Source organism: Jaculus jaculus, chromosome 16 (assembly GCF_020740685.1).
Source record: "Jaculus jaculus isolate mJacJac1 chromosome 16, mJacJac1.mat.Y.cur, whole genome shotgun sequence".
NCBI lineage: Eukaryota > Metazoa > Chordata > Mammalia > Rodentia > Dipodidae > Jaculus > Jaculus jaculus.
The window spans coordinates 37,508,947-37,533,652 of record NC_059117.1 but is presented as its reverse complement, the minus strand read 5'-3'; the positions used below and the strand labels follow the sequence as shown (position 1 = coordinate 37,533,652).

The 24,706-nt window shown below is 36.9% G+C and overlaps 2 protein-coding genes across 7 annotated transcripts in view; one reads left to right on the top strand and one right to left on the bottom strand.

The window, feature by feature from the left end:
- The window catches only part of Gsdme (gasdermin E), a 74,983-nt gene extending 64,562 nt beyond the window's left edge, over nucleotides 1-10,421 (top strand). Inside the window, exon 10 of the mRNA XM_004652804.2 lies at nucleotides 499-10,421. Coding sequence (XP_004652861.1) covers nucleotides 499-735 — 237 coding nt within the window. The 3' untranslated portion in view covers nucleotides 736-10,421. The remainder of the gene's footprint in view (nucleotides 1-498) is intronic.
- The window catches only part of Pals2 (protein associated with LIN7 2, MAGUK p55 family member), a 116,573-nt gene continuing 95,968 nt past the window's right edge, over nucleotides 4,102-24,706 (bottom strand). For all 6 annotated transcript variants that reach the window (XM_045135692.1, XM_045135688.1, XM_045135689.1 and 3 more), the window contains 7 exons: nucleotides 22,824-22,955; nucleotides 21,114-21,213; nucleotides 20,733-20,801; nucleotides 18,126-18,287; nucleotides 12,885-13,087; nucleotides 11,780-11,908; nucleotides 4,102-9,029 (listed from right to left, as the gene is read on the bottom strand). In XM_045135692.1, coding sequence (XP_044991627.1) covers nucleotides 8,853-9,029; nucleotides 11,780-11,908; nucleotides 12,885-13,087; nucleotides 18,126-18,287; nucleotides 20,733-20,801; nucleotides 21,114-21,213; nucleotides 22,824-22,955 — 972 coding nt within the window. In that variant the 3' untranslated portion in view covers nucleotides 4,102-8,852. The remainder of the gene's footprint in view (nucleotides 9,030-11,779; nucleotides 11,909-12,884; nucleotides 13,088-18,125; nucleotides 18,288-20,732; nucleotides 20,802-21,113; nucleotides 21,214-22,823; nucleotides 22,956-24,706) is intronic.

Here is a 24,706-nt window from a genome sequence, read left to right as displayed (position 1 = left end):
ACTATGTTTCATATTGTAGACAATGATAATTTCATAATGTAGAACTATGAAGACTTTAACACAAAATAGTCATAAGAAGAGATAAAAGTTTATTTCCCTGACTTGGTTATTATACATTGTACGCATGTATTGAATGGATCATAATGTACCCTGTAAAGATGTACAAACAGGCAATAAAACCAGATGAATGTTACATACTGGCATATGAGAAAGATATATTCTGACTTTCCTAATCTCATGGAGTTAATGGGCCTAGAAGTTATAACTGAAAGTAGGATCTCAGGAAGGACTACAGGCATATTGGATAAAACCATGCCTCCATTCTACCCTGGTAGGACTGTTATCTTGTTACATTTTATGACATAATGGTTTTTCTGCCCCATATGGAGTTTACAAAACCAATTTGTCCCTCTTCAGAATTATGTAAAAGTACATTACTATATAATTCTACAGACTTTGACATTTTTAAGTGAGTTTGTGTAAATAATATCATTTCAGCTCTACACTCTGTCTGATGATGGAGAATCTGACCTTGAAGACCCCACCTTGGCTCCTCTGAGAGACACAGAGAGGTTCAGAATTGTGCAGCGCCTGTTTGCCTTGGCCACCAGCATTGACTTGGAAAGAATGCAGGCATCTGTGAGAGCCGCCATCCCCAAGGACTCATCCATCTTCTTGCTAGTTTTTCAGATTACCCTAAGTGGTCTCTGTGCTCTAGGCAGAGAACATGAGTAATGTCAATCGTCAATCAGAAGTGCATGTTCCTGTTCAAGGTTGGGTGGTTTTCAGAATTGTTAAGTACATATTTTGGGATTTGGGTCTTCAGCACGTTAAAAATATCTGTGAATTTAAAAAGCCAGGCACTCAGGAGGCAGAAGTAGAAGGATCAACAAGTGTTCGAGGCCACCCCGAGACTACATAGTGAATTCCAGGCCAGCCTGGGCTAGAATGAGACCCTACCTCAAAAAACCAACCAACAAACAAAAAAATCAGTGAATTACAAAACACTGTAAGAAGTGGTGACTTTCTGCCCTGTGAACTGAATGCCTCCAGACACACTTTAGTTTCATCAGAGGCCTACTGTGCTGGTAAACTGAACACTGCGAACAAGGCAGATAGTAGCACTTGGAGGGCTGAGGGAGTCAAGACTAAACTGGTGCACACACAGACCTTTTGCTCTGTAATGGGTCCATTTCTTATATTTTCCACTTGTTACACAAAAACACAGGAGTCTGATACCATAACACACACAAACCATTTTTAGCTAGGAATGCCCTGGAAAGGCAGTTTCTTGTCATAGAAGAAGCTACATTTGGATGTGCAATCATAACTTCATGGAAAAATGAGCTGAAAACACCACCAGCATATTAAAGAAAATATTAAAAATATTTGCTTGCACCCTCTTGGGGGGATGCATTTTATTTGACATTGCTGTGCTCTGGTGTACATACCTAAACCTATTTTGTGTCTAGAGCAGTGTTGTCCCTGTGTATTCTGGGAAATTGTCACATGCTTCATTTTCTACCAAAGGAAATTCTGCAGTATGTGTATTTTACTACTTATTGTTTTGTTGTCCTTCTGCCATAAATGACTGCACTGCCTTCCAGGGCTCCTGGTCACATTGACAGTGTCTGCTATCATCCACATGATGTCTGAAGCTGCTGCCATCAGGGGCAATAGCTGAGTGAAGCGTGTTAACCCAAGTTCTTCCTCACCTCCACATCACCCACATTGTCCCTTCAGATTTTCAGGAACAGGTACAAAGATGGTGGAATTAAAACAAAATCAACATTATACATGAGGCATGGCCCAGTGCAGCTGTCTGTGATGTGGGAAAATGTAGAGTTCCACAGTGGCAGCAACTATTTACACTGGAAAGGGAAACGTGAATGTCAAAGGAGTTGTGCTGAGTGGGTGCTGTGTCCCTTTGGTCTTCTGCAATTAGTATTGAGGACCCTGCAGACAGAATGGTAATACAAATCTACAAGTGGCTGATATCCACAAGGATGCATGGAAACAGATTTAAAGAGCTCATGAGAATCCCATGGTGACTTCTCTGGAGGTTGGAACCAGAGGCAAAAGAAAAATTTTGAGTTTCAGTAAGAGCTTTGTATTATCCTCCAACTTAAGTAAATAACTGAAAATAAGAATGTTGGTATAAGACAGAATGAATACCAAGCCGAATTCTGGAGACATGAATAAGGCCCTGAACTAACAACTTCCTAAGTGTGAGTGAGGTATGGATGCCTGAGACGTATTCCTGCAACACACACTGCCACACTATCATCTCACTGTGCAGGGGATGCCCTGCCCTCTTACTGCAGATCCAAGCTGAGCTGGGACCGGCAGCACATCAGCTCCCTGCCCGACCTGCAGCGTGCTTGCTTTCCTGCACAGCTGGGAGGTGGCCCTGTTACCTGTGTCGTGTAAGCAGACACACAATGTTTGATTCTGTATTGTAGCCTTTCCTAACTCTGCCTATCTTTTCTTTGAAAGCCATGCTTGTGAGTCAGCTATACTGTTATATGCAGTGGCAAAATGACAAAGGTGTCAAAAGTGAAAGGAGAGGACAAACATGCTGAGGACAACCACATGTGACACGACACACACGTAACCACCCCCCCCACACGTACGCTAAAAAAAAGTTTAAAAAGCATGTTTATCACCAAAACTAATCTGATGTCTTATGTTATAGCTAAACCTATAAATGAAACACTACATTTCTCCAATAGTAAATATTTATTTCTTTATATGTACAAAAATATTTTACCAGGAATATGCAATCTCACAAATGGAACATTTCAATAATTTTTGTTCTTATAGTATATGGAAATATGTTAAAAGAGTCATAGGGACAGCTTCTGAAAAATTGATACGTAATTGTACTTCAGGAAAATTTTATTTATACAAGGATAGCAGTACTATTTCTTTTATACAGTAACTAGTAATACAGATACTTGAAAAGCAGTAGAATTTGATTTTTAAGCTTTATAATCAGGAAGTTACTTAAGTGGTTTTTTTGGCTTTGATTTTTAGATAGCTAACAAGCATTTTGTCTTCGATTCTCTTTTACAATTTCTTCAAAGGGTTTAGGTTAAAAAGAGCATGCATTTGTGTTCTAAGGGAAGGTATGAAAAACTGAACTGGAGAAGAAATGATTAATACACTCTCACACCATGTTTTTCCACATCAAATGCTCCTTGTGGGTTTGAATAGCTCAGGATAACATGCAAAAAAAATTGCACTTCTTGTTGAATGCTATTGGTCACTCTTCTGTAACAGAATCCAAGACACTACTTAAAAAAAAGTCATTGTTACAGAATAAACAGGAGCCAACCAGCAGCTCTTTCTAAGAGACAACACAGTAGAAACAAACATTTACCTTGCATTTCAAGTACAGATGCAGATGAGCTATGACATCAAATCTGGCTCTTTCAGAAAAGACTAAGATGTCTTTCTTGGGCCACATTTATCAGCACTGTTAGAACTACCCAGCTCTCTGATATGATGGAAACCACATTCTTACCTAGTAATGGCTTTTGGCATAATGTAACTTATAGCTGATCAGGCTTCAGTTTTATTTGGCGGGGGTTTGGGCTGGCTTGAGATTGAACAGGGGATATGTGTGCTCCCATTGCCCTTAGCTAAAGACTTGTAAGCTATGTTTCTGCAGTCCTTTAAACTAGTTCACTGGTTCCTCCAAGCTTGTGGGCTACTTTGACTAGTATGAGGAAGCCAAATTTTAGGCCTGGCCTGTTGTGTTTATATACATTGCTGCCCCTTGCCTTGCTGTTGGCTGAAGTGCAAAAAGACTCAAAATAAGGGTTTGAAGTATTTCTCCATGGTAATGCATGCTTCACATGTGCAAGCACCCCCCCCCATGTATGTTCTGACAGCAACAGTAATTATGGGATTTAAAGACAGTTTTATAAGCATCAAATGATTTACCTTTCAAGTTTTAAGTGGCATTTAACTTAGCTACAGATGTATTAATTAGTTTGCACTGGAGATTAGAAAATAGAGCTGATAGGAGAAAAGAAAGAATTGTGTGGAGGTAAGACAGATTCACCACCTTGCTACATTCACTATCAGCTAATGGTCAGGAAGTAATTAGAAAGAAAAATAGCTTTTTTTTTTTTGGATTTTCCAGTCCATTAATTGGACCTAACTGAATGTTTCCTCCAAGAAAGATCGAGCTGCTTGTTAAACTTCACACTATGGGTGAAACATCAAGGCTGCAGTATCAACATCAGGCAGAAGAACCAAGCAGGGAAGCTTCAGGGAGCATGGACGAATGTTCTGATGCCAGGAACTGCACCGCTCTAATCTTGCATAATTTGTTAGGGATATGGTTGGCAGCACAGATTTGCTAAGAGAATGAACCTGGAATGGGATTCTAAAGGGAACTCCATATTAAGATCACTGGAAGGGCAGAACAGACCTTCTTTTCAGTCTCTTACACCTGGAGGTGGGCTCCTGCGTGGCTCACCATGTGCTACTTCACCACAGAGAGAGGTACGCCTTTGAGGGACTACATGAGAAGTGACCCTAGTGCAAGTCACTGCTAAGAGTTAAGAGAATTAACTTAGTCCTACTTGGTAAGTAGAACACAGCCAGCAGAAGTACACCATTTCTAGTTTTACCATAAGAGTTATCTTTAAGACAGTCTTGTAGTATTTGGCCAAAGTGGTGCAAACCATGATTGCTACCTTAGGAATAGGACACCATTACTCTTGCTCATGTTTCAGCCCATCAGGGACTCATGTTTGATTATGTGCATGTTTCAAAAGTCATTCCAGGGACACAGAAAAATATAATGAAATACAATGAATATTTTAAAAACTAACTTTAAAAGCTAAAAAAATTGCAATTTTAAAATAACTTTACCTTAAACTATAGAATTGTTTTCTTCAGGCTTATGACTTCTACTTTACAAAAGAAAAAACAGTAGCACTGAATTAGTCATCAAATGTATTCTTAAAAGTCTGTTAATAGTATTCATTTGCACTATGTACAATATCATTTCAAATACTGACTTTCTGAAAAGAACTCCAAACACATGATAGATGCTATTACAAGAATTCTCACCACAAATCCCCTGGAGTAAGAGGGTAGGTACTGTAATCATCAAGCCTAAATCATAGCACAAAGTCATTTAAAAGTTAGAACAAGTATTTCCCATCCAGAAATCTGGTTTTCCTTAAGGAAATTAAGTTCTAATAGTGAACAGGAATTTTCTGAGCTCAATTTCTCTTCTTTCAGGAAGGAAGGAGGTAAGGATCAGCTTCAAAATGGAACTAAGCCTTTTAAAAGAATCTAAAATAGTTTCAGGATGTCTAGGAACTTGAGAAGAATTAAAAATTTTAGAACACTAGCTATAACATATGGGTGTATATATTTAGCTTTATTATTCATGAATTTTGGGAGAATATTACATTCTATACATATACATATATATGGCAACTCAAATGTTTAAAAATGAACTATATACATAAAATTTCAGGATTGCCTTTCTCATGTTTAGTGTAAAACCTTATTAGTAATAAATTACTGGCTTTCTAGCCTGTAATTTCTGAGTAATACAGGATTGACTGAGAAGCCATACAAGCAAAGTATAAGTAGATGATTATTCTTACTTATTTTTAAACTGTTTATATTTTGAATTTGTTCATTCAAAATAATTGTTCTAAACTCTATGGCCATCCATGCTGAGAATCAACTCTATCACTGGGCCACGATGTTAGTTACACATAAATAGTATCTTAATGCATTTTTAAAGCAAGTATCATTTCTTTTTCTTTTCTGGGGATTGAGTCCAAGGCCTTGCATATGTCAGACATACACTGTTAATGAGATGTCTTCCAGTCCCTTTTTTTTTCTTTTTTTTTTTTTTTTGAGACAGTATTACTATGTCCCCAGGCTGGTCTTCAATTTTTTGTCCTCCTGCCTTGGTCTCCTGTATACTGGTGTTTCTATGAGCAGATATGGTCATCCTTTTACTATCATTGGGATATTACAGCCAAAATAGCATCTAGCCACAACCAATAATGAAATGCTAATGGATTTATTGCTAATTTGAGTTATTTTCTAAATGCATTTCAACCTTTTTGAAGGAAACAAATTCTTACAGGCTATTATAAATAAATTTGCTAGAATCTAGGGTTTAGGCTACTATTACTGTAGTATTGGATTTCTGTTTTAGAAAGTTATGGTCAGCAATTATATTGAGTTGGGTGAAGTAAACAAATTCTTGCAGCATCTGACATCACCTAAATATCAAACAGACTTCACAATGCAAGTACAGTTATAACGAAGGTGAATTCTACTTGTAGAGCCCCAAATATATTCTACTAGTAAAGGTCAAATTCAAGGACTTCAGCTCCATGGGTATTTGTACATTTGAATATGAAAAAGTACATATAACCACTGGTTGTTTAGAAATAATCATGTTCTGACTACTGAATTTTTGTCTACCCACAAGAAATATTCATCTATTCCCAAGAAACCCTCCAATACATTTGTATGTATCTCAGCATATCACACTTCTCCAAAGCACATACCTTTGTATATTTTTAACCAATTATTCAAAGTCATTGTAAACCATTTTCTTGTCATAACATGATTACAAATAAGTCTCTCAGACCTTTCCCACAAGATATGTATACATTTCCTTATCTAATTACCTCAGAAGAATCCTGAGTAAGACCCAGGTGGGACTTAAGATTTCAAGGTCAGTGACTCTTAACTGAGATAAAAAGTACTGTTCTAATGAGTTCACTTTTGGAAACACTGACATCTATATTAAGATGAACTAAACTCCTTGTTTCATTAGGAGGACTCTAAAGGGCATTAGCTATGCAGTCACACATGAATACCATTTATAATATAAACAAAGAAGTTTAGACTATATTCCAGACAACATGCACTTTTGTATCCACAAAAAAGCTATAAATACAGTTGTGAAAGCTGTCTCTCCTTTGAACCGAGATGGCAGAAATACCTTGTGGACAGACTTCGACGCTGCTACAATTCCCGTAAGCTGCTTAGAAAGGCTTCATGCTGTGGCACGATGGTATGCTGGGGACTATGACAGCACATTTCCTGAGAGCAAAGAGCTGAGATGTCTCTGAAAACTTACAGTATGTTGGAACATCAAGTCACAGGACATTCCCTATATACTGTGCTTTGATTCACATTACTATGAGAACCCAAGAATTTTAGTAAATATATAGCATTTAAAAAATTTCAGTTATTAAGAGTATTCCCAATTTCCTGTCCTAGGATAAGCAAAAGTTCTAAAATTAAAAAGACTACAGATTTCCATTATTATCAATATTGCAGCTTAGGTACATGTGTGAATACTGTTTCCTGCCATAGATTTTTTTTCTCTTCTGCCAAAGTCCTCTCAGATGGCCTTTTGATATATCTTTGGTGAGGGGAAAGAAAAGTTCAGAAGCCAGATGTTTGTCACCAAAGATGCTCATCAGTACTCAAGTACCTACCCCTTAAAAGTGTGAACAGTGTGTATGTGAAAAGCTAGCAGCAATACAAAATCTGGTTAGCTTAGTGACAAGCTACAGCTCTGAATGTTTTAGGAAAAAATTATCCAAGAAACCTAAAGGAAGATATTAACTGAGGTCAATGTGGAAATTTGAAAATTATGGCAAAGCATCTAAAGGACTTTTCTTCTAATCATTAAACAAAAGGGTATTTTCTAACAGAAATCTAAAAAAATAGAAAATATTGTGAATATATTATATAATATATAATATACACATTATACAGTGTATATATTATGTGTTATATATAAAACAGTTGACAATTATTTCCAAATTTTGTAAACTCTTCAATGTATTTTGTCTTCAACACAAATATAGATCAAGTACCCTAACAATCATATCACATTTCAGAATGCACAACTGATCTCATTCACAAAAAACTTCTAGCTGCAAACTTAAGAGGCATCTTTAAACATCACAAAAATTTGCAGAGGCATTTACTTTTGCTGACCATATCCTTAAAAAAAAAAAATTTGTTTAAAGTAATTCAAAATTTCATATGTGGAAATAAGTAAAAGTTTAATTATCATTAAGTAAAGTTTTACAGGATAAGGCACTCTCAGTCTGTACGACCTTGCTTCCAGCCCAAGCTCACTGTGCACACATATTAACATGTCACTGCAACAAGTGAAAAGAACAACCTCATAAGAGTGCAAGGTATTGCTCTTCATTTTCTCACAAGAGATATGAGGGGAAAAATTAATCTACTCATAAATTACAATGGATAGCCATTCATCTCTGGATAATATGTGGCACTAAAAAGATTTGATGTCAGATTAAGATAGTTGTAGACTGGCTGTAGCGCTGACATTAAAATTCTGCTTCTGTAGGAAATTTGATTAAGATGGAAGGTCAATAACTATTTTCTTCTAATAAGAGTAACTGACCCTTCACTAAATACTGAAGTAAATGATCGCTTTACAAAACTATTTCAAGTATTCATTATCACAGTGAAAATGTGAGAGACCAATGTTAAGAGTAAATGATCTGAAAATTCCTTTGATGTAAAAGGCAAGGGTACTAAATCAAAACATATACAAAATGCTTCAACGCATTTCTTTGTGATATGAATACAAAGATTATCCATAAAAAGTTAGAAAAATTAAGATAAATTATATATTAGTACACCTTCCCAATCAGTTTATATAAAAACTTAGCATAGTGTACTGTTCAATTTGCACAGCGCCTGACTTGGCAGGTACCTTCTATCTCTGCAAGTATTTTCTCAGTAGAAGGTTCATATGCTGAGTCACTTTTTGAAAGTTTTATTTAATTGTTAACCTTACTGAATCATCAGTAAACCCAGCTGATTGGGACCCACTGTGGCTCCAGTCTCAGTTTCTCTATGGCAGTTTGTAGTTTCTCAAAGGCCTTGTCAAGATTGTCATTTATGATGATCAAATCAAAGTAGTGGTTGTATGCTCTCTGAATCCTTGCGCTTTCATCCACTGTTTTCTTCAAGTCAGAGTCCTGTGAAAGGTTGAAAGGGAAATGTTTGCAGTATAATGCGTACTTATCTGTTCAAATCTCAAGATGAGTAAGAAATTAAAGAGGTTGGATATTTGTTTCTTGTAATTCTGAGATTGTCAAAATCTCCACCTAGTGTTAAAAAAAAAAAATCACCTGATCATATCTGTCTTTCCAATTTACATTTGTGGTTGGTGTCACTGAGTGCTCTGAACCTTCTGTTTTGCTAAAGACTGCCATCCAAAAGACTGCTGACAATAATCTTGGGGTCAATCAAAGGTAATGAAAATAGTTGTTTCTCTATAATGCTTTCCTAAAAAATTTAAATTTATTTGTAAGGATGGGGGAGAGGGAGAGAATGAGTATGCCAGGGCCTTCAGCTGCTGCAAATGAACTCCAGATGTATGTACCATTGCATCTGGCTTTATGTGGGTATTATTGAATTGAACCTGGTAATATAACCTGGGTCATTAGGCTTTACATGCAAGTGCTTCAACTGCTGAGCTCTCTCTCCAGACCCTATCCCACCCCCCCAAAAGCTTTTTATCTCATGGCCTGGATAAATGATGAAACCCAAGTTGCAGTGGCTATTCAGCTGAAAACCAGTGTGCCAGTTACCACTAAGAATAACAGTCTTAAAAGTGTGCTGTGAAGACTTATTATTGCTGCCCACTCGTGCACTTGTAGTTACATTCTTGTGCTAGTATTAGTTTATATGTTATATATTAGCTCTAGATGTTTTGGCATGGTGTGGGGAATATGTAGGTATTGGGTTCTGCATGAGCCAGTTAAGCTTTTCATAACATCCCACTGTACTTATACACATTTTACAAATATGTACTGGGCTCTTGTTGAAGTATCTACTGTGTTTCAGAATCAGTGGATGTAACAATGACTAGAAGAGACAGTTAAAGGACAAATCAACCTTTCTAGAGGGCATGAAAAAGGATATTCAGCACAAGAGGGGTTTGGGAACAATCAGTATGAATTGACAATATATTCTGCTTTAAACATACAAACAAAAGATTAACCTTTTGACAATAGGTACCACTGACCATAAAGGAAATATGAGCTTCTTGGGAAAATGTCCTATTCCTAGCCTAGAATATGAAATGTACAAGATGAACTTACAATGTGTCATACTAGGTAACACACAAGTTTATCAAACTTACCAGGCTCTTAATAAAAGGCTCTAAGTACTAAGTAAAATAAATTACTGACCAAAGATAAGACAACCTGAGGGTGGGGAGATGGCTCAGTGGTTAAACAAACTTGCTTGCAAAGCCTGCTGGCCTGGGTTCAATCACCCATGTAAAGCTGGACATTTGCAGTGTAAGAGATCATGCGCATGCACGAACCCCGCCCCCACGCAAATAAATAAAATTTGAAAAACAATCAGGCAGTATGAGCATTAATAACTGCGATGGTACAAAACACATTAACCAAGTTTGAACCCATGTACACACTATATGAAAAACAAAGTTAGGGGCTGGAGAGATGGCTTAGCGGTTAAGCACTTGCCTGTGAAGCCTAAGGACCCCGGTTCGAGGCTCGACTCCCCAGGATCCACGTTAGCCAGATGCACAAGGGGGTGCAAGCATCTGGACTTCGTTTGCAGTGGCTGGAAGCCCTGGCGCGCCCATTCTCTCTGTCTACCTGCCTATTTCTGTATCTCTCTCTCTCTCAAATAAATAAATAAAAATAATTTAAAAAAAAAACAAAAAAACAAAGTTAGCTTCACAAACTTGGCTACTTCAACACTGAGTGTGGCCATACACATCTGTAACCCCAGTCCTGTATATGGGGTGGAGTATCACTGTGGCTAGCTGACTGCAAACAGCAGCTCTAGGTTGAGTGAGAGACTCTGTCTCAAGGAAACATGTGGATGACCACTGGAGGATAACTAATGTCTCCTTTGGCCTCCACAAGTATGTGCATAAGGTACATGCATCTAAATATACACACATGGTGGATGACCTTGGACTTCAAATCCTCTTGTCTGCACCTCTCAAGAGCTGGGATTACAGGGCATTTGCAACCATGTCCAGTTAATGGGGTGCTAGGGAATCAAACCCAGAGTTTTGTGCACGCTAGGCAGGCATTCCACCAACTGAGTGCACTCTGTCTCTCTCTATATATCTATATATATTCCCAGTTCATAAACATGTTTTTAAAAGTCCTTACCTGTTAGAGACAAATACTAAAGTATTTATGGGTGATATATCAAAGATTTGTCCCAAAATTATTTATTGTAAGGTACAAAGTGGGAGGTCTAACTAAACAAGAATAAGCGAGTTCTTGAAGCTAGCAGATGGACACATGAGACTATGTCTCTCATGTTTCCCCTTTTAAAATACCTCAAAGTTTATCAAATACAGAAGAGGAGAAAGAAAGCGTGCCACAGAAACTCAAGAGTAGAATGGCCAACTCGACCAGCAACAAGCCAATCTGTTTGAGTATGGCCTTGGGCTGAGATTCCTTGGTAGTAGAATGAGAGGTTTATGTTAATAATGCTGGTCCTCTGCATTTTACAAAAGAGAACTAAACTTTTAAAATAAAGTGAACAAGGATTCTCACAAAAAGCAATACTGTTTCACATTTAAACTATATCTAGCAAATGAATTTGTACTCTCTAACACTTTATAATCATATTTATTTCCTAAGTGTGATTAGATGGAATTAAATATATTGCAAGTAAAGGAAAAGGAAGTAACTTAGGGAAAATAAAATGTTGCCATAAAAGAACCACTCACTGTCAAAAGCTTGGTGGTGATTCCAGCATCCACTACAGCCTTGTGCATGGCACGCAATGTCTCCAGCTCTGGAGCAGCGATAAACACCACGTAGGGCATGAACTCAGATGTCCTCAGCACTTTCAGAGCCTGCGTAAAGAGTATTTACAAACCAACTTACATAATATGAAAACTTGTAGTAGTCTTTCATATAAATCACTCTTTTTGCCTCCTTCCTAAGGTTAGGAGCACTCCTAACTCCACACAGCACACTCCTAAAATAGTGACTCATTTATTTTTGGGGGTAACTCAAATTGTATTCTCCTTTGTTCCTCTCAAACAAAATAAAGTACAAAGTTTAGTGATCTAGGAGTCATCAAGTGATATAAACTATTGATTGTAGCATTCAGTTAATACTGAATATACATGTACAACTAAAACTGAATACACCCATATTATGAAATACTAGGCAGTAACTACAAAACCAAAAATAACTCCATAGAAAATGCTATAAAAAGATCTTTAAATACTACTAATAAAGTTAAAGAATCCACATAGAACTCTTTCATCTTTATAAAACGCAACAAAAATATGGAAACTTCACTACAATATATTTGTACTTACGGCATACTGCAGTGAATAAAAAGAATATCTAATCAGATATTAGTGTCTATCTCTGAGTAGTAATGGTGGGTGGGACTGAGTGTAAATGATGAAAAGGGGGAGTAAGACAAGGATGAAGGAGAATAAAATGAATGTTGAGTATGTGTTTTGGGGGTGGGGTGGAAAGGGGAGTGACTTTAGTGTTTTATCTATGTTTCATTCTTAAATTTTAAATTTGACATTTCCCATCACATGAATTTTTGTACTACTTATACAAGTAAATATTAGGCCTCTGCAGGTCTAATCACATGGTTGTTATTGCTATCCAAGCCTTGCTAAGCAAACTGACCAGGGATTTACTTATTTAACTAGCTATGGACACATAATAAAGTTTCCTGTCACCAAAAGGTAGGAGGGAAGAGCTACCTTTTTAAGAGAACATTCCTGTGCCCCTACCCATGCAAGTTAAAACTCCCCAGAAAAATAAAAACTCAAAAGCAGCTTTGGGATCCACGTGGCTCACTTGTGGGTTAACATCCAAAATGCAAGTTCTCCCAGTTTGGACAACTTCAAGAATAGAGTCGATCTTGGTTCCATAGAGGTTTCCTTCATATTCCCCATGTTCCAAATATTTTCCAGCTTTAATATCTGCTTCCATCTCTGATCGTGACACAAATTTATATGCTTGGCCATCTTTTTCATCTTCCCTGGGTTTCCGTGAAGTAACTAAAATAAGATAATGTTCAGAATTTGCACAAAGAGATTGCAGGATCTAAAAAAATAGACTAAAGTGCACAGAGGTAGCTTTGCATATTTCCATTTAGTACTGAGAGTTACTTGCTCCCTATTTTTTGCAAATCCAGTTTGGGCCATGGCCATGCTCATTTGACCATTCATCATCCATGGTTTTTTCCCCCACTCAAACTGTAGTGGAGACATATTATTATGACCTAAAAAGCCATTTATTATGTAGTCCTGAAACAAGAAAATTTGCTGACCCTTTATTTAGAAGAATGTTTTACAAGGAAGTTCCCAGCATAAAATTTGTATCAAAAAATGTCATTTAGGGATGGAGAGATGGCTTAGTGGTTAAACGCTTGCCTGTGAAGCCCAAGGACCCTGGTTCGAGGTTCCATTCCCTGGGACCCACGTTAGCCAGATGCACAAGGGGGCGCATGCATCTGGAGTTCATTTGCAGTGGCTGGAGGCCCTGCCATGCCCATTCTCTCCCTCTCTGCCTCCTTCTCTGTCTGTCACTTTCAAATACATAAACAAACATAAAACAAAGAAAAAATGATTTAAGTCATTTTGAAACTCAAACAAAAATTTGCTTAGAAGCAGATCCCTAAAATAATTTCTTAGTAGGTGAGTCTTAATAGTGCAGGAGGCCTGTTCCAATGAGCATATGCTCCATATGGCTAGCACTCTCACTTTTCTTGAGGAATCCATTAAGAGCTAGCTTTCTACTTCAACATTGCCTAACTGCCCAAAGGTAGGCAAAGTTCACCTGTCTTTAGTTGGTAATAACCTTTTAGTTTCCTGCTTTCTGATATTCCTAAACGTTAAATGTTCTGTTGGAAGTGACATTAGTCACTTCATTATTATTATTATTATGGCTTTTTAGTCTCCTCTACTCTTACCTATAAAATCCCAAGTCCAAATTCAGGAATGTGATAGCTTTTTGTACGATATCTTAGAGCTCTCAATACTTTTAGAGGCATATAATTTTCTGTTTTACGCAAAGTCTGTTTTTTTGGTCCATGCAAGGAATGAACCGATAATATCTTTCGAACTGTTGCAAAGGTATGCTCTCTGCCAACTTTAATACTAGCTTTTCAGAAGATACACAATTTTCAGACTTAGCATTAATCTAAGCTTAGCTGAATCCTAATTCTACTAATTACTTAGAAATAGCAACTATCTGACCCAAATCAGTAAGTATATGAAAGTAAAACTAAAAAGTAATTGAAATAAAAAGGCGACAGAGTTTTATAAGGGGGGGGGGAGAACTTCAACCTTAAAGTTAAAAGTAAAAGGTTGGACTAGGGACTCTAGAACTGACTACACTCCACAGCCCCAGGAGTTGAGCACTCTCCCCAGCCCTGCTTCAAGTACAACCTGGGCCTCTGCTTGCTGGGTTTGGGGAAATCAGTCCCACTTGGCACTAACCTCACCTCCTGGCCTGCCTGCCTGTGCTGGGCTGAGTATGGATTCCCAAGCTGCTCTTACTCCACAGCCCTGACAGTGAGTAAGCCTGGCATCCCAAGGTCTAGCCCAGACTTGCCTAGAAACTGCACACACAAGGAGGAGCCTGCTAAGATTCCAGTGTACCAACCCCAAACCTGCAGATAAAATTGCCATTCCCCACCTGTTGACAAGGCCACTTAACACAGATTCCACAAGAGCCACTACTGTTGCATTCTCAGCAAGACAAAAGAACTACCTTGAGGTGGGCAAACCCCAAAGCAAAACAAATAAAATAAGAAACCAAGGCAAGATATCTCCACCAAGAACATCTAGTCCCATAGTGGAAGCTTCCAGTGAAAACTTAGGGGACACTCCAGACACAGAATTCCAAAATCTAATTACAGTAAGCATATTCAACACAGTTACTTAATCAATCCATGAACAAACAGCTGGATGAAATGGAAGAAACAACAAAAAGGATGAAAATAACAGATAGCTGAATGAAATGGAAAAGAATGAAAAAAAAACGAACTTAATGGATAGTCGAATGAACTCAATGAGGACATGATCAAATGTAGTAATTAATTCCAAGAGACAACAAGAATGTAAAATCAAGAAAGGAAAATGGAATTAAAGAGATAGACACACTAAAGAAAAACCTGGGGCTAGAGAGATGGCTCAATGATTAAGATGCTAGCTTGATAAGCCTAAGGACATGGGTTTGAATTCCCTGTACGAACATTATGCTAGATTCCATGCATCTGGAATTCATTTGCTAGTTTATGTGGCTAGAGGCCCTGACACCCATTCTCTCCCTTTCTTTAGTGTCTCCATCTCTTTATTTAATTCCATTTTCCTTTCTTGATTTTATATTCTTATTGTCTCTTGGAATTAATTACTATATTTAAAAATATTTTTATTCATTAATTGAGAAGGACAGAGACAGAGAGAAAGTAATGGAAGGGGATTATGATCAAAATACATTATGTATATATGTATTAAGATTTTCAATTGAAAAAAGTTTTAAAAAGAGGGCTAGAGAGATGGCTCAGTGGTTAAAGGCACTTGAGTGTAAAGCCTAATGGCTGAGGTTCAACTCCCCATGTAAACCTACTTGCAAAAAGTAGTACATGCATCTGGAGTTTATTTACAGTGACAGGAGGCCCTGGTATGCCTATATTCTCCCTCTGTCTGCATCTTTCTGTCTCAAATAAATAAATATATTTTTAAAATATATTTTTAAAATGTTACAAATATAATCAAGCCTATTAAAATATGCAAGACATGGCCTGGAGAGATTTTTCTAGTGGTTAAGGCACTTGCTGATAAAGCCAAAGGACTCAGGTCTGACTCCCCAGGAGCCACGTAAGCCAGCTGCATGAGGTGGCACATGCATCTGGAGTTCGTTTGCAGTGGCTGCAGGTTCTGGTATGCCCATTTTCTCCTTTTCTACCTGCCTCTTTCTCTCTGTCTCAAATAAAAAATAAATATTTAAAATATGTAAGACAGTATTCCAGGCAACCAGATTAATAAGAAGCAAAGGAATGGAATGTGAACTTGAGAGGCTTGAAGAAAAGGCCAATGTGCTAAGCAGAAAATGTGTACTAATTTGCATTAACAATGTGATTGCAATTTTGTAAATGTAAATCAATAATTATAAATTTTAACATTTATTTTTTAAATTTTTATTTACTTGGTTTTATTTATTTGAGAGCAAGAGAGGGGCAGATATATAGAGAGATGGAAAAAGCAAAACCTGATAGATCCCAAGGGAGGACTAGGAAGCCAACATTCTAGCAGAGGAGCTCAGTATCCCCTTGTCAATAACAGCAATAACAAATGGTAGAATGCATGAAGGAAAGAGAAGACTGGAAGAATATTATAAACCAGACTGACCTAACACATATCTATATAGCACTCCATTCAACAACAGTGGAACACACTTTCTCCTCAAGTGTTCACAGAATAATCTCCAAGATAGATTATACCTCAAGCCATAAAACAACTACCAATGAAATTAAGGAGAAAAATAATACATTTTCTCTAGCCACAATGAAGGAAATCATCATCAATAACATAAGAAATCTGGAAATATTTAAAAATATGTGAAATTAAATAACAAACCCCAAAGGGACAGATGAGAAATACTTTGAGAAGATGGTGCTGCTTGAGAGTGACCAGGAACTGCTAGAGCTGGCTGGGCTCCTTCTAGGGCTAGCTCAAGGGCATCACACTCAGCACCGTTGCCTTGAAGAAGTATTCCAAGGAATGGGTACATTTCATCCATTATACTTGAGAAAATAAAATTAATTAAAAACAGAACTATCAATATATTGGAAACAGTCAGTAGATAAAGACTTAGGAAACAGCAGAGTAAACACATTATTAAGAAATATAGAGGGCTGGGTGTGGTGGAGCATGCCTTTAATCCCAGCACCTGGGAGGCAGAGGTAGGAGGATCGCGATGAGTTTGACGTCACCCTGAGACTCCATAGTGAATTTCAGGTCAGCCTGAGCTAGAGTGAGACCTTACCTTGAAAAACCAAACAAAAAAAAAAGAAACATAGAGGGACTGGAGAGATGGCTCAGTGGTTAAAGGCATTTGCTTACAAAGTCTGACAGCCTGGATTGGATTTCCCAGTACCAATGTAAAGCTAGATGCACAAAGTGGTGCATTTGCCTGGAGTCTGTTTTCAGTGGCAGGAGGCCCTGGTTAAAATTAAACATTAAAATCCATTTAAAGTGATGAATTAGCATCATCAGGCTCAGATGTGATTCGAGACAGCTGAATGCCATTAACATTGCTACAGGAATACTGTGTCTAAGAGAGCACAGAACACTAGCCTCCTGCTTTGTTTAGAGGAGAGAGCTTCGAATAAGTTCTAGCAGCAAAGAGTCATGCACCTCCAAAGAAGAGACAAATATATACCATTTGCTACAATGTCAGTGAAATCATCCAGTTTTCTATTCATTCCATTTCTGGCATCATTAAACTTCCTATGGTAAAGATCCAAAAATAGAGTAAAATGAAAAGATTACAAAGTGAATGTCTGATTCACTTAGTGGTTGTATTTTTCATCAGTATGATTCTGCAACCTACATGAATGCTGTCTGCTACGGAGGATGGATCACTGAGAAAACCAGGTTTATGGCCCTATGGTACTTACTGACAGTGACAAGCAAGACCACCTAAGTTCACAAAGCTACTGCCATACTGAGTAAGTGACTGAGGATCTAGTTCTTCCCTTTTCCTTTTCACAATAGAAGAAAAATACAGATACATAGCAGTTGTACACAAAAATAATGAATGCAATTTGCCTTCTCTCTTAAATAGCTCCAAGCAGACTCCTTTGGATTGAATGGTTTAGAGAGGCAACTGTCACCAAGCAGCAGGCCAACCGCATCACAACAGTACTTCAAGACACTGGGGGATTAACTCGTTTTTTGATATTGTCTATTTGTTCATTTTTGCTGGCATAATCAAGATTTACTTAGAAATAATAATAACTCCTCCCTCCATATGCTCACTCTTTTCTCCCAACAAAGAGCCCCCAAGTAAAAAGAACCAAGAACTTACATGGCACTGTTGTTGCAAACCTAGTGGGGTTGAGTACTATGAACCTGTTCTTCAAGCTTCTTCTGCCCACACCTTGAGCTCCTATCAATACTAATGTTTTTCTTTGGAAGGGTGGCATTTTGGCTACTTCCTCATATATCTGAATTTCATGACGATCAAATTCTACATGGAAAAGAAATGAGAAAACAATGTATTATTATTGTTACATACATTAAAAAGCCTTCTGCTGTTCTACTAATGGTTTCATTGTCTTGATAGTTTTATTATTTGGATTACAGACATTAACACAGGTTTTTTTAAAAATTGGTAACAAATTGTAATCTTGATTTTAGTGTCTGTTCCCATGTATTGGCTGTTTAAAATTCATCTAGCATATTTATTTAACTATACTAGAAAAATCTATTTTATTCTTATTTATCAAATATCCTATACATTTAAGGTTTATTATTAACAATTTGTTGTAGAAATAACTGGTTTATTATTATAATCAAATTATGGATCAACTTATATGATTTATGATAAAATGTATGAAGCAAATATGGAGGACAAGACACATGATATGGCTGATTAACTTACACAGGATTAATATGCCACTTTCAGTGACATAAACAAGCATATGCTGCATAAACATGTATGCAGACAACATGCTCACATTTATGTACTAAGGTTCTTAACTTTATATAAATGTTAAATATATCTAAACATTTTCAGTAGAAACACATCCCTAAATTATAATCTTACTGAGAAAGTTACAAATTATCTTCTTTGCAAAACAAACAAAATTTTAGTAGCATATATTTAATGAATAGCAAATCAAAGTGATCTAGAAATAGATTACTTAGCCTTATTGTTAGAACTCTTTTGTTGTTGTTGTTTTGTTTTGAGGTAGGGTCTTGCTCTAGCCCAGGCTGACCTGGAATTCACTATGTAGTCTTAGGCTGGCCTCAAACTCAATAGTGCTCCTTCTACCTCGCCCTGCCCCCACACTAGGATCAAAGACATGTGCCACCATACCCAACTGAGAACTCTTTTTTTTAAAAAAAATATTTTATTTATTTATTTGAGAGAAAAAGAGGGAGAAGGGGAGAGGGAGGAAGACAGAGAGCGAGAGACAGAGCAAGAGTTTTCCAGGGCCTCCAGCCACTGCAAATGAACTCCAGGTGCATGTGCCCCCTTGTGCTTAGGCTTAGGTGGGTCCTGGAGAATCGAACTGGGATCTTTTGGCTTTGCAGGCAAACACCTTAAATGCTAAGCCATTTTTCCAGACACCCACCTCAGAACTCTTATTAATTTGCTGTAGTAACACTCTTCCATAGGTTATTGTCTCAGCAACCCTTTCTTTGCACAATTTTTTAAACATATTTTTATTTATTTATTTGAGGAAGAGAGAGAGAAAGAGAATGAGCATGCTGGGGTCTCCAGCCACTGTAAACAAATTCCAGACGTAAGCACCACCTTGTATAACTGGCTTATGTGGGTCCTGGGGAATTGAGCCTGGGTCCTTTGGCTTTGCAGGCAAGTGCCTTAACAGCTAAGCCATCTCTCCAGCCCTTTTGCACAATTTTTTAGCAGTAGATTAAACCTGTGTTAGAAGAGGAAAAAGTCTACTTCTTCCTTCTGTATTATGTTTTTATAGTGTGCCCTTTGCTTTATTATCAGTATAGGGGTAGCTCTGAAGTCATGAAAGTATTTTAAACATGCTATTTTTTTTTTAAATTTTAAAGAAGATATGCCAATAGTTCTAAGAGTAAATCCTCCCACCCCCAAGTTCTGGGGACTGAACTCAGACCCTTGTGAATGGTAGATAAAGTCTCAACCAAGTTACATCTGTCCCTAGGACCCTGATCTTAAGTTAAAAACGATGACAATAACAAAAAAAAAACACCTGTTTTTCAATTTTATTAAAGTATAAAGCGATAAATAGATACTGTATACACTGAAAGTATACATGGTATTTTGATGTACTGTTCTAATTGTGAAATGATCCTATCACCAAGCTAATTAACATACTTATAACCACACATAGTTACCATTTCCATTTTTTTTTTAACATTCCTTCTTTAAGATGAAAAGATTTAGTCAGAGGCAGAACAATTAAGTTTGAGGCCAGCATGTGTTCCCTAATGAGCTCTAGGCCAGCCTGAGCTATATAGCTACCTGCTTCAAAAAATCCAAAGACTTAAAGATTTGAAGACTCCTACAATACCAGATAAGGACTTTTTCTGTCCTAAGCCATTTTTTCAAAAGTATGACACTATTATGGCAGAACCTAGTTCTCTTGAATATTGTCACAAAGTCATTCTGCCAGTTACAAATAGCATGTAAATTACTAGTTCAAATAATTCTATACAAATTTTGATACTGAAAATATTGTTCGTATATTAGCACTAACATAAATCCTAGCCACTTCATTTTGTTGTAAACTACACTCACAAATTAGAATTTAAATAATTAATTTACATTACATTGCACCATGTGCTTGTCTGCTAGGCCTTAAAATGGGCACTAATCTAAACTACACTCATTTAAAATTACATATTTGAAGCCTAAGTCATGTTAACTAATAATAAAGCTATTTAGAATACAAAAAAAGTATTTAAAATTTACCTGCATTTCTGGTTGTGAGGTACATCATCTTTTTCTTTTTTTTGCTACTTAAAGTTCCACAAAAAGGGCCTGAAGGATAGCAAAATGAATATAATTTAAACAAGATGTCAGGATGAGAACTTACATTGCCCTATCATGTTTATGGGAGTATGATAATTAACTTTCATGGCTGAAGAGGTGAACTGGGCCATTGAATTTTGATACACTACCAGTAGGTGGCAGAAAGGGATCAAAAAATTACTGATGAGAGAAAAAAGTAGATGTGTGAGAAGGATTAATCTCCATATATTTTAAATAAAAAGATTTGTGTACTTAAACAAAAGAAGCAAAGAAAGGTGAGCACATGGCTCTGTTTGTTATTCTTTGTGTTGAGCTCTTCACCTGAATTGTCCCAGTCTCTTCTAACAAATGCCTTTCTCTTCTCTTCCAGGAACTGGCTTGGAATGAGACCAGCGCTTCCTCCCTCCTTCACATGGCTAGCCTAGAATCAGATTGGAGAACTGCATATAAGACAATATTCTAGTAAGTAGGATAAGTAGTGGTCAGGTGAAATATGTTAGTTTGTTTTAAAAATAACCCTTAGATTTCAATCCATGGAATTGTGTTAAGCTATTCAAACACTGCCACATTGAAGAATCAGTTGGCATCTGAGATTCTTAAGTCAGATTTTGAAACCAAAATATGTCTACAGACTCCTTAAACTACTAGAATGCTTTGTTTGCTTAGTTTATAGAGTATGTATACAATATACCTACCTATCTGCACATGCGCGCGCACACACACACACACAAAATCAAAGAAGGGAGAGATCAAATGCTACTCTGTATTAACATGTTAAAGGAAATATTTCATGTACCCTTAATAAGACATTTACTAACAACCTTAATCTTATCATGTCAATATTTCTGGAAGCCAAATCAATAAAAATGAGATTAAGAATACCAAGTGTAAGCTTTAATGTATGCTAATAAAAACCTGAATATCCACAGGTAGCAAATTTAAAATAGGTAACATGTTATCTAATGTAAAAAAAAAAAAAAAAAAACACCTAAACTAAAATAATCAAAAAAATGAAAAAGGGAAAACTGTAAAGAACTCAGTAAAAGAAATAACCACAGGAATTAGGTTTTAAAAAATATTTTTATTTATTTGAGAGAGAGACAGAAATAGGCAGGGAGGGAGGGAGAGAGGGAGAGAGAAATAGGCAAGCAGAGAGAGACAAAGAGAGAATGAGCCCAGGAACTCCAGACGCATGCGTCCCCTTGTGCATCTGGCTTACGTGGGTCCTGAGGAATCGAACCTGGGTCCTTTGGCTTTGCAGGCAAATGCCTTAATCACTATACCATCTCTCCAGCCCCAGGAAGTAGGTTTTGAAAAATGAGTATTCTATGTATCTCTAGTTTTGAAAACCTCACGAAATCATGAACTCAGTTTACCCATTTCTTAGTTTTCTCACCACACAGTGCATTTAGACATAAAACTATATGAATCTACACACAGGGAACACTCCACAGAGGCTACTGTGGTCTTGTGGTCACCTCTTCTTAGAAGTCAATAAAATTTATCAGTGCTAACAGGTTACCAGATGTCAGTTACTTTTAGTGCCTGGTGCTGGGTCCCAGGTTCTTCCTTCTTACCCTGTTTTCTAACGAGACTGTCATTTTCTCTGAAAGTTTAAAAGACTTCAGATCCCTATTTGTCAGTTTCTCCAATTCTGAATATGGTGGTTATCAGCTAATAGAAACAACTACACAACAAATAAAACAAAACATTTACAAAGGAGGCTTCAATGGGTTTGTCTTGCCCAACAGCACATGTGAAAGTGATCAGCCATGTGAAAGAATAGGGTCACCAAGCCCTACACTAAGGGGACAATGCTGCAGGAAGGTTGAGTTTGCAGTGATTAGCAGTTATTCACAAATTCCCTCTCAATTTGTTCTTCTGTTCCCAAAATTGGTAGCCTTGAAGCAGAGCTATGCATGCAGGAAAACTCATGGGAACAAATGCTTCCCGCACATTCATTCAGATACTGTCAAGATCTAAGATTAAAAATAGAAAAGCAGTTGAGGAATCTCTGCAAAGCATACTAACCTGCCACCAATTTGGGTCTTCTCTGTTTACAATCTGAAGAATTTCTCCTTTGGAAAACTTCAGCCCGGCTTCTTTGCAGGGTATCAGGTTATCATTGTATGGATTATAATCAAAATGACATTTGACAAATACCTAAAACACAGGGTGGAGTGGAAAACACTAGAGATTTAGCATTTGGAGGGCGAAATCAGCTACCATGTGTTTTTTTAAAAAAAAAAAACAAACTTTTTTTATTTGAGAGAAGGGGGAAAGAGGGAGGGAGAGAGAGCGAGCGAGCCAGCTCAACATGGTGTTTTTTTTTTTTTTTTTTTTTTGGTTTTTCGAGGTAAGGTCTCACTCTAGCCCAGGCTGACCTGGAATTCACTATGGAGTCTCAGGGTGGCCTCGAACTCACGGCGATCCTCCTACCTCTGCCTCCCAAGTGCTGGGATTAAAGGCGTGCGCTACCATGCCCGGCTTCAACATGGTGTTTTAATTGTAACTGAGAAGTATTGTATTTACTACTTCAGAGAAGGGATTTGTCTCTCACAAATAAAAATCGTTATTAGAATATAAATATAAAATATAACATCAGAAATAAACATTAAAACTTTCTTGTTTTGGTTTTTTTGAGGTAGGCTCTCTCTCTAGTCCAGGCTGACCTAGAATTCACTAAGTAGTCTCAGGCCTTGAATTCCTGGTGATTCTCTCTGCTTCCCTAGTGCTGGGACTAAAGGCATGTATCACCATGCCCACTTTTCTTTTCCTTTCTTTGTGATGCAGGGATTGAATCTAGGACCTGCAGGTACTAGGCACTACCCCTGAGCCAGCCCTGCACCAGCTTAATTTCTAATCTTAAATCAATAACAACAAAAAGCACCTGGCAATTTTTCCATCTCATCATCCTTTCTACTCCCAAACTTTTTAATTTTCTAACACTACATAATTTTTAATTTAAGTAAATGTTAATTTCCAATTTAAATCCTGAAATAATATATGCAATTAATTTAAGGTATGTATTTCTGGTATGTTAGGGCTGACTTTGTGTAAGCACTCTACAAATAAGATAATAAAAGCTCACTTTGAAATCAGACCTCAAATATATCTGGTAATCTTAAAAAAAGTTAAAACCTCAACTTTTACCCCTAGTAATGTTTTTATCAAATTCACTCTAGACAATGTATAGAAAATAGTTTTGAAACCATCTTACTCTGATTTATATGATCATATAAGTTTAAGTGACTGGTATTAAAGAACTGGTAAAGCAAATACTGAAAAAAGACAATTATTTTCCAACTTAAATGCATACATTTCTTTTAAATTTGCCTTATTAATAAAAGTATGTCAGTTACATTATTACTTAAGAACGCCAATATCTGTAACATTTTGCTTATTCAATTTAATTTGAATTAACCATTTTTAATATTTAATGGCAAGTTTAGAACAACTGCTTCTTTAAAATAGATTTGTTTCATACATATTTAATACAAATTCAAATTTTATCTTCCAAAAAAGCCTTAGCATTAATCAGCAGATAAACTTTAATAAGCAGAAAATTCACACAATTAGTATAAATAACAATGTTACTCTACAACTATAATCAAACAAAATAGTTAAGTAGATACATCATATTATTAGTATGGTGAAAAGAAAACTGAGGTAGATGCATATGGAGCTAATTTTACAATACTAGTCTGAGTGCCCTTATAGGAGTTTAGCTATTTATGTCAGGTGATATTGATAGAAAGCACTGAGATGATTTCCAGCAACTTTAAAAGGGTTAAAAAAAAAATCAATGCTTAAAAAAATCAGGAAGCCATCCTTTTCCTGATGTATAACTTTAGAAGTATCTGAAGAACAAGCATGCAAACAGTATCGAGATGACTAAAATATGACACTTGGCT